Genomic DNA, 10,106 nt, shown 5'->3' on the forward strand with positions numbered 1-10,106 from the left:
CTGCCACGAGGAGTGCAGCGGCGGCGAGGCACTGGGAGAGCCCTGGCTCACGGAGCCGGCCTTTGGAGAGCTGGGCCCCGGCACCGTGCCGGACAAGGGGCTGGCTGAGCTGGAGCTCTTTGGCCGTGTCCTGTGGCGCGCCTCTTGCCTCCGGCGCTGCAAACGCGGCCTGCCAGTCTTCCAGCTCTGCTACCCGCCGGCCGAGACCCTGCGCGACTTCCAGCGACACACCCCTTACCTGTACCTGCACTACGCGCTCTATAAGGTGAGAGGCATGCCCCCCAGAGACCGTCCTGCAACGTGATTCTGTGCAGAGCAACTCCGCTAGCATGGGATGAAGTGGGGATGTTAATGTAATTGAGTTATTTTTTTCTAAACTAAAACCTCAGTATTCAGGTTAAATTGCCGTGTTGGCACTTTGCGATAAATAAGTGGGTTTTGGTTACAGTTTGGGCACTCAGTCTCTAACAGGTTCACCATCACTCACCTAGGGCAGGACTGAAGCTGCCAGGCCTACAGGAGGCCCTGGCCAAAGGGGTGTGAGCCTGCCCCTGCCCCCCCCCCACGCAACCTAAGAGCCAGTTCTCACAGCAGGGAGGGGAGCAGCACTTCTGGGCCTCTCAGTGCCTGCCTTTGCAGAATATGCAAGCCCACTGTGCTCGGCCTCTACTGCAAGATAGGCGGGGGTGGGGTGGGGGGGTACAACAACCAAGAAATGACTTTGGTGCCTTTGGCCTCGGAGGAGTGAAAATAAAAGCGAGAGGTGGATGAGCTAGAAACAGAGGCTCTGGTTTATTAGCCCACCTGCGGATGCCAGAAACATGGGGGTCGGGGGGACACTGCCCCTGCACAGCTAGGCTGCTTCCTTCAAGTGGGGGGGCTCTACTTATACCTTTACGGGTACACCTGATGAGGCCAAGGCAGGCTACTTTCCTGCTAGGAGCACTCCAAAGAGGGGCTCTGATATAGGCCCCCAGGGTGCTTGTAGCCGTTCCCTACCCAAAACAACACCAGTACTGCCCGCTCGTGCCCACAGCCTGGGGTGCAACACAGTCACCGCGGGGGGTGGGGAGGCATCTGTCCATTACATCCCCTCCGCTGCGCTGTCGCGGTGTGTGGGATCCGGGAGCAGCTTCATCCGGAGTTGGGAGTCTGAGCCGCGGTGGGCCCCCAGCATCTTCTTGGTGGCCGTGACAAGTCGAGCGTAGCTGGCGGGGTCGTAGGCCCCGTCCCCAGGCTGGGGCGAGAGGAGGGGCACCTGATCCCGCTGGCGCCTGGAGCGGAATAGGGGGGGCCGGCGCTGGTTCTCCCCTTCGCACAGGGAGTCCGGCAGAGGCCGCCCGCTGGTCTCGGGGAGCAGCATGATGCTGAGGACTGACAGGATGGCAAAGGAGGCAAAAACCACGTGGTGCAGGAAGAAGCCCCGGCTGTTGTGAATGTCCATGATGGGGGTGACAGCCAAGCCCACCGCGCTGGCGGCCAGGATGAGGCCCAGCCCTGCACCCCTTGAGAGGGAAGAAAGGAGAACAGCTCTGCAGACGTGAACTAGGGCCCTCCTCCTCCTCCTGAGGAAGCTGTGGCCTCCTCCGGCCCCTCTTCCCTGCCCGTCAACCTCACGGGCAAGTTGGGCTGCTGGCCGGCAGGCAGGCAGAACAGCTGATCCCTTAACTAGAGACTTAAATAGTTGTCCCAAGAAGCCTGGCTTGGGTGGGGAGGGCAGCCACAGGACCCGGGTGAGGGACTCTGCCCCCCTAACATAAGGCTGCGGTCTCCTTGCTAAGTCCAGCCAGTTCTGCCTCACACGCCAGCACACACACGCCCCAGACTGCTTTCTCACCTGACCACAGTGGGCAGGACTTCGCTGGCAAGGAAGATGCTGAGGGCAGTGACGGCTTGCGATGTGAGAATGCCCAGGACGGAGAGTGCCAGGATGAGCCAGGCCATCAGGTCTAGAGGAAAGAGGGGGGAATCTTGCACTCAGGGGTCTGACCAGCCCCTAATGCCCCACACACCCTCCTCTGCAATCCAGGCAGAAGCAGGCAAACTGTGGCTGGTGACTCAAGCCACTGAGCCAAACCACGCATGCAGACCCAGCACCCACCAAAACAAAGTTTGGGAGAGAAGACAGAAAGCGGCTTTGCACATTAGAAGGGCTACGGGGGTAAGAAGCCCTGTCCCTTGGCAGGGCAGAGAGAGCCCATCTCCCCGACTAGCCACCAAGGGGCCACTTCAGAGCAGCCCCCGCCACCCCAGAGGCTTCCATTCTCTCCCAGGAAGTCACGTGACCTCCCCCCCACCCCTCTCCTTACATTGGCTCAGGGCCAGCAGGACGAGTGAGGAAATGCCCATCAGGATGGTGGTCAGCAGGAGGACGGGCCGGCGCCCAAAATGGTCCACGGTGAGGCAGAGGAAGAGGAGGGCCACGGCCTCCCCCCCAGCCAGCAAGAAGTAGGGGAAATAGAAGTGCTGTGGGTAGGGAGCCAGGTTGCGGGTGAAGCAGTGGCGGATACCGCTCCCAATGAAGCTGAGGGGGAGAGGGAGGGGAGGCTGTGAGACGCCCGGCACATCGGAACAGCTACCGCGACAACACACAGGTTGTGGTGAGTTGTCAGAAGAGGAGCTATGGTTCTGGGGGGAAAGGATCGGGGCCCCAAGGGAAAGTATGCCAACACCTCCCCCACCCCCCGCACATGACCACAGCTCCAGTGACCGCAGAACAGCAACTGCCCGATTCCCTGGGTCTCAGCGACCCCTCTCCCCCCACCGAGCAGGTGTCTGTCAGGTCCTTACGCCGTGAAGCCGAGGATGAGGCAGTTCTTCCAGATGATGCGGGTGCAGAAGATCTCACAGAGGTTGTGGTACCGGGGCTGGGGCAGCTCCTCGGACAGACTCTGTGGCTCTGGGGAGAGAAACGGAAGCCCAGCTCCTAAAGCAACTCCTCTTGTGCTTGTGTGTGTGTGAAAAAGGTGCTGACAAGTGGCAGCCAACTTATGGCAATCCCATAGGGGTTTTCAAGGCAAGAGATGAACAGAGGTGGTTTGCCACTGCCTGCCTCCACAGAGCGACCCCCTGCACTCCCTTGGTGGTCTCCCATCCAATTAACCAAGGCCGACCCTGCTTGGCTCCCAAGGTCTGACAAGATCAGGCTAGCCTGGCCTATCCAGGCGAAGCCCCTTTGCTCCAACCCAAAATTCCAGCTCGGACCAAGTGAGACCAGAGATCCCATTTATGACTGAGAGGAACTCCTTCCTTAGAGCTCAGCTCTTGCTGTCGAGGACCCTCCCGTTGCACAAGGCAGAGCTCAGTAGGGAAACCTGGAGGGGCAGTGCTACGATCCACACACGCACAGAGCCCCACCCCAAATGCCAGTGCTGGGCTTGGCCTTCCAGCCAATGGGTGCCAGGGACCTGGCGACACCCAGCCAGGCATTTCCACCTTGAAGCGGCAGGACAGGGCAGGGCAGGGCTGGGGCACCCCCTCCCCATCACACCCCAAATGGGGGGCAGCCTCTCCAACCTCACCGGCAAAGAGGTGCTCTGGGGTGTAGAAGTCCTCCTCCAGATGCACGCCATTGCCCTCTGCGAGGCTGCGCAGAATCCTCCGGCCTTCCTCCAGCTGGCGGGTGGCCAGGAGCCAGCGGGCCGACTCAGGGAAGAGAGAAGGGCACCTGCCCAAAAGAGAGGGGGCACAGGAGTCACCAAGGCACTCCGCCTGCCCGTCAGCATCCTGGGCAGAATGATGCCCTACTGAAAGGACACACCAAACGACACCTGGAGGCAGGCAGAGACGATAAGCTGCAGCCCAGTTGCCAGGGGTTTCCTGCGGTGCGGGGACCCCCCACCACACAACCTTTCCCCATGCGTGCTACTATCGGGGGGGGGGTCTTTCTGGCTGCAGAGCTGGTGCCCCCCAACAGAGGTAGGAAAGGTCCCCCTCTGAGACCCTGGAGAGCCGCTGCTCGTCACAACAGGCAATATCGGCTAGGTGGTCATGGCTCAGATGCGGGGGAAGGCAGTTTCCTCTGGTCCCCAATTAGCAGACCAAGAGGGATGCATCTCAAACACTGTTGAACACACAGAGCTGCCTTACACTGAATCAGTCCACCAAGGCCAGCCTTGTCAACTCTGACTGGCCGTGGGGAGGTGAGGGGCTCCTCATGCATGAATGCACACATGAAGCTGCCTCTTACGGAGTCAGACCCTTGGTTCATCAAGGTCTGTATTGTCTACTCAGACTGGCAGCGGCTCTCCAGGGTCTGAGGCTGAGGCCTTTTGCATCACCTACTGTCAGATCCTGTGAACTGGAGGTGCTGGGGACTGAACCTGGGACCTTCTGCCTGCCAAGCAGATGCTCTCCCACTGAGCCACAGCCTCTGCCATGTTCAATTCAATTCAGCAGGACAGCAAGCCCTACCCCAGTGTGATGCCACAAAAACAGCCCTTCTTGGAATCCGCCGTTAAATCATGGCCACTGCATGCAAGATTATGGGATGGAAATGGAGGGGACAGGCCTGACACAGCCTCTTCAGGGACTGAGAAAGCCCTCACAGGGACTGTACTTCCCAGTGGGACCATCTCTGCTCCCCACCCCCACCACTGCTGCCGGCTACTTGGCAGTTTTTCCTTGCAACTCTTCCAGCAGGGGAAGGGCCGGTCTGCGTCCACGGGCGACTTCCTCCACCCTCCCAGGGGACTGCTGGAGCGTGTTTGATGGGTGCTGAGCAAACATTCTTTGCTGGAGTGCCGCTGTGGCAAAGCCCTTCTGTTCCGGGAAAGACACTCAAGCCGGCAGTAATCCCACACTCACTTTTTGCTGAATCCTGAGGACTTTCACAATGTGAGATGTGGAGAAGAAGGTGTGGGCATTGCAACACAGTGGGGACATTGTGAACTCAGAGAGCCAAGGGCCTGGGACGTGTGTGAGCAGTCACCAAAGAACGCAACTGCTTGTCCTAGACCCCACAACCCCGGCCACCCACAGCAAGCACCTGCTCCTTATCGCCAGGCCTCACAAACATCCCAGACTCCACACGACAACTGGGGGAAAGTCCACCACCCCCAGTTCTTCCTGTGTGCATCTCTGCTCCTTCTGGATTTTCAGCTCTCTTTAGTGGGCTGCAGGAAGCCACGGCAACATCCGGCTGGCAGCGAAGGAGTCTGGCTCGACTGTTTATGTGGAAAGCCTAGCAGCGGGGCTTGTTGCGCCTCCCCAGGGAGGAAAGGCTACAGCATTGGGGGAGGGGGTTTCAGGGGAGAAGAAACATGACTGAGGGGAGACAGCATGGAGGTTTACAAAATTAGGCACAGGGTGGAAAGACACCGACCACCTCTCCCTGCCTCATAATACCAGGGCTTGAGGGAATCGAACGAAGTTGATTCCTCGTCAGCTCAAGGCTGCTAGCGTCACCTGCTCGTGTCAATGAGCCCTGTGCCCAAATGCCAAAGTGCCCGTCCCTCCTCTTAGCATCTGCAAGCCGATGGGTGTGCTTACCACCAGCAGAGGGCCAGCAGTGCCAGCACCAGGGTTATCGCCCCCTGCAGGATCCGCCAGTCTTGGCAGGCCACGGCCAGCCCTGGCAAGAGCAGCTCCCCGGACACCCAACAAAAACCGGCCCCCATGGTGACGATCAGCCGGTGGGGAGGGTCGCACAGCTCCAGCCCTGGGGAGGAAGCACAACAAGAGGCAAAACCAAAGAGCAAAACAGGCAGGGGGACGGGATGAAAGGCTGCCGGGGAGGGGCTAAGGGTAGGCAGCAAACAGTTACGGCAAGCGGGTGGTTTCAGGCGGGGAGCCCGGCCAGTCTGCAATAGCCACGACTCAAGTCCAGCAGCACCTCAGAGACCAACCACATTTCCCAAGGTATCGGCTTGCAAGAGTCAAGGCTCATGTGGTCAGGTGGTCTGAGGACGGGAGCTTTGACTGCTGAAAGCTGAACCCCGAAACTCTTGCTGGTCTCTGAGGTGCTCCTGGATTTGAATCTAGTTGTTCTGCTGCAGACCAACACGGCTCCCTTCCAAAACTATTTGTCAGATTGTATGTACCCTACTAGATACGGGGAAAAGGAAATCTATATTAACTATTAAGAGATGCATAAAATAATTAGACCACCATAGTTCCACAATGCGTGCCTGGAGAGTATGTTCGACTCAATTCTTTGGCATTCCTCCCCCTTTTACTAACCCCACTACACTTTTATAACCTGACAGTCCCTTCCTTCCGAAGAGTCTTTATGCTCGCCCGTCTAAATGCTGCACCTTCAGCAGTATTAAATGGAAGATATGGAAATCTACCACACTCTGGCAGACTTTGCTCATGCAATTCAAAGGAAATTGACACATTATCTCATAAGATGATGGAATGCCCCCTCTTTAAACACCACCGAGATAAATGGATCATCCCCACATTGGCGAGAATTCCTGCCCCCATAACAAGAGACAAAATCGTCCCCTTTTTGCTGATGGATTGAGATCCAAATAGAACGCTGGTCGTAGCCAAATATCTCTCCATCATGTTTTTCTCTAAGAAATAACTGCTCGGGACCTCTGGGTCATAGGAGCAAAGAAGGAAAGTACGTCCCTACCTTCTGCTGGCAATCCTGAAACTACACGGCTACCCTTTCGAGCACAGAGAAAACATATCAGCCCATGCCGCCACGCCAGCTCCTTCGCCAGCCAAATGCCTGTTTACCCAGGCAGCCAGGGCACATGTTCCCGGCCTGCCTGCCTGCCTTTGCCCTGCCCACCTTCCCCCCTCCTCACAGAAGGGAGGGAGGAAGAGCAAACAAGGGCAAGTTCCCCTACCACCAGGCTTGGCTTTTACTCCGCTTGTAAAGCATGCAGCACCTTGCATGCCTGAGTCTGTGCATGCCCAGGGGCGCAACTGGCCTGGACTGGCTTCCCCTGCAAAGGAGGGAGGTTCTGGTTCTGGGCTTGCCCAGGGTCAGGTGGCTCACCTGGCAGGCAGGCTCTGGCAGGATGGAGGGGCCAGGCTAGCAGCTGGCTGAGGACACAAAAAGGCCTTAGGCAGCCCTGTTTCTCACACCATAATCTCCCTTCGATGCCCATAATCAGCTCTCCCCCCGGGCTCTGTGGGTTCCCTCCTCCTGGAAGGTGCAGAGGCCAATGGGAGCCAGCCACCCTGTTCCTTCCAGAGGTGCCAGGCTCACACACAGCATTTGAGACATAGGCAGTGAGGCGCTAACTTTGGTGCCAGTGCGAAGGACACTGCCTCCTTTCATGCCTTGCTCAGAGGATGCCTCCTGCTGACGAGAGGTGGAGGGATCCCATCCCAGATGCCAGCCATGCCAGAGCCCCTCCGAAATGGAGCCCGGGAGGAAGAGGAGAGGGCCACTCACTCGCCACATAGAGAGATAGGAAGGTGCCAGCCAGCATCGCCCCAAAGAACAGCCGCAGGAGTGCCAGCATGACGTAGTTCACTGCCAGTGCCACGGCAACGCCCAGAGGGATGGACAGCATCCACGGGAAGACGAAAGCTGCCCGACGACCCAACCTGGAGATTCGAAAGGGGGGAGGGGGTGGGAAAGAGGAAAGCAGCATTACAAAGCTGGCCAGTCCTGCCGGCTGAAGTGTCAATCAAGTATCCAACCAACATTTTGAGGGCACGGGGGCGTGGGGGGGGACACACACGAGGTTTCAGGCTGCTCTTTGCAATGCCCTTTGCCACAACTCGGGTCGTCTGCATTTTAATGGCTGCCGAAAGACCCCGTCACTTCCCCGAGGAGGCATTGCTATCAGACCCCGCATCCCTGCCAGAACTTCCTGTTTGCAGAGGACAAGCAGCCTTTGCTAGTTCTGCAGAGAGAAAAGGCCCCCTCCCTCCCTCCCTCCCTCCCTCCCCACTCCATGTTCTTCCCCAGAAGCCCTGGCTTGGCAATGCCTCTCGGCACTTCACAGAGTACCCTTCGCTTTCCTTTCCACAGAGCAAGAGCCCTTTCAGCCCTCACTGTCCTTCAGGGAGCCAGCGTGGTGTAGTGGTTAAGAGCGGTGGTTTGGAGTGGTGGAGTCTGATCTGGAGAACCGGGTTTGATTCCCCACTCCTCCACATGAGCAGCGGAAGCTAAGCTGGTGAACCGGGTTTGTTTCCCCACTCCTACACACATGAAGCCAGCTGGGTGACCTTGGGCTAGTCACAGCTCTCTCAGCTACCTCACAGGGTGTCTGTTGTGGGGAGGGGAAGGGAAGGTGATTGTAAGCCAGTTTGGGTCTCCCTTAAGTGGTAGAGAAAGTCAGCATATAAAAACCAACTCTTCTTCATCCAGCTCTTGCTGTCCGGTCTACACGACCGGCGATGTGCCCCAGAAGTGGCTGGAGGGGCACCCCCCCCCCATGCCTCAGCTGCCTCACAATGTCTTTCCATGTCTGCCTTCTATGGGTCACCCCCTCCCACCCCTCCACACAGACCCTACTTAAAACCAGGCAGCCAAGCACCGTCTGGAGCCCCCGACCCCCCAGAGCTGAGCCCAGCCTTGGGCTCCTGGTGAATTTAACAAGTGGAGCCCTCATGGGGGAAAGACTGGCCACATGTAGGGAGGGGGGCAGCACTCCCAACAGCTCCCAGGAAGGAGGATGCTGGGAAAGGGGTGGTGGTGGGGGGTGGTGGGAGGCATTACCTGTCACAAGCGGACCCAAAGCACAGGTAGCCGAGGATCCAGCCCAGGAGGTAGGTGGTCTGCTCCAGCAGCACTTTCCAGTGGTTGGAGCAGACGAGGTCCCACTGCAAGGGAACAGGGAAGCCGTGAGCCCCGGGAGGAGGGAAGGGTGGGATCCGAGCCCCCTGCAGCTGCTCCCTGTAGGGGAGACGGCCGTGTAACTCTCCATCGCATTGGCATGGGGGCAGGGTGGCAGGTGTGGTGTTTTGCCCCAGCCCTGCGAGGTAGGCCAGGCTGCAAGCAGGCAACTGGGCTGGCGAGGGGGCTGTGGCTCAGTGGTAGAGCACCTGCAGGGCATGCCGAAGGTCTCCGGTTCAATCCTTGGCCTCTTCCGATAAAGGGACCAGGCGAGTAGGTGATGTGAAAGACTTCTACCTGAGACCCCGAAGAGCCACGGAGAGGGGCCGGGGCTCAGCGGCAGAGCCTCTGCTTGGCCTGCAGAAGGCCCCGGCTCAACCCCCGGCGTCTCCCGTGAAAGGGACCAGACCCTCCTGTGCCTGAGACCCCCGGGTGTGACTTGGCTGCACCGACGGGCGGGGGGGTGGAAGGCAGCGTGGCGCGTCCGGGAGCCCCGCGGTCCTCCTCCCTCCGCGCTCTGCACGCGCCCCGGGGCGCGCTCACCTGGGTGACGGCGGTGCTGCGCAGGCCGGCGTGGGGCAGGGCGTAGCGCCAGCCGCGGGTGCAGGGGCCGGTGCCGTTGGGCTGGGCGGCGGCGCCGCCGCGCGGCGGGTAGCGGAAGAGCAGGCAGGGGCTCCAGGCGCCGTCGGGGCGGCGCGGCAGCGAGGCGTTGAGCAGGCGGCCGGCCGAGGCGTGGCGCAGCGGCGCGGGCAGCAGGGCCGGGTCGGGCCGGCAGCGGTGGGGCGGCGTGGCGGCCAGCAGCAGCCCCGCCGCCAGCCCCAGCCCCAGACCCCCCGCCGCCAGGCCCCAGCCCGCCGCCAGCAGCCGCGACCGCCGCCCGAAGCCCCCCGCCGCCCGCAGCAGCCGCCCCTCCAGGGCCATCCCGCGCCGCTCCGGCCCCGCCGCGCCGGGCCGCCCGCCTAAGGGGCCGCCCCGTCCCTCGCCACCCACCCACCCACCGAGCGAGCGAGCCAGCAGCGCCGTCCAGGAGGGGGTCCGGGGTCTGGCAGCCCGGCCCGACGGGGCGCGGCTCGGGGGAAGCGCCTCGGCGGAGCTCAAAAGGCCGGGCGGGATGGGAGCGACCCGCCTCCAGCCTCCAATGGGGTGCGGCTCAGGGGCAGAGAGCCTCCCTTGGGCGTGCAGAAGGGCCGCGCTTCAAGCCCCGGCACCGACGTTTCAAAGGGCCAGGTGGGAGAAGAGGAGTTGGCTTTTATCGGGCGACTTTCGCTACCGCTTAAGGGAGACTCAGACCGGCTTAGGATCGCCTTCCCTTCCCCTCCCCGCAACATACAGACACCCTGGGAGGTGGGTGGGGCTGAGA

General features: G+C 60.4%; 1 protein-coding gene across 1 annotated transcript; it reads right to left on the reverse strand.

Annotated features, from left to right (window-relative positions):
- Window positions 1-1,084: 1,084 nt before the first annotated feature.
- On the reverse strand, window positions 1,085-9,667 carry SLC22A31 (solute carrier family 22 member 31). The gene is made up of 9 exons (XM_056862398.1): window positions 9,290-9,667; window positions 8,630-8,733; window positions 7,355-7,509; window positions 5,491-5,659; window positions 3,522-3,667; window positions 2,791-2,899; window positions 2,310-2,524; window positions 1,838-1,949; window positions 1,085-1,505 (listed from the first exon to the last, which is right to left on the reverse strand). The coding sequence occupies exons 1-9, from the start codon at window positions 9,665-9,667 to the stop codon at window positions 1,085-1,087; spliced, it is 1,809 nt and encodes a 602-aa protein (XP_056718376.1).
- Window positions 9,668-10,106: the final 439 nt, after the last annotated feature.

The sequence above is a fragment of the Euleptes europaea genome, chromosome 17 (assembly GCF_029931775.1).
Source record: "Euleptes europaea isolate rEulEur1 chromosome 17, rEulEur1.hap1, whole genome shotgun sequence".
Classification (NCBI taxonomy): domain Eukaryota; kingdom Metazoa; phylum Chordata; class Lepidosauria; order Squamata; family Sphaerodactylidae; genus Euleptes; species Euleptes europaea.

Bases quoted from the DNA above. Each gene is read 5' to 3' on its own strand.
- SLC22A31 (XM_056862398.1), bottom strand. From the start codon at position 9,667: ATGGCCCTGGAGGGGCGGCTGCTGCGGGCGGCGGGGGGCTTCGGGCGG. The intron at 5,660-7,354 runs GTGAGTGGCCCT...CTTCCTCCCCAG, and splicing joins CCTATCTCTCTATGTGGCGA to GGCTGGAGCTGTGCGACCCT. The intron at 1,950-2,309 runs GTAAGGAGAGGG...TCTTTCCTCTAG, and splicing joins CCTGCTGGCCCTGAGCCAAT to ACCTGATGGCCTGGCTCATC.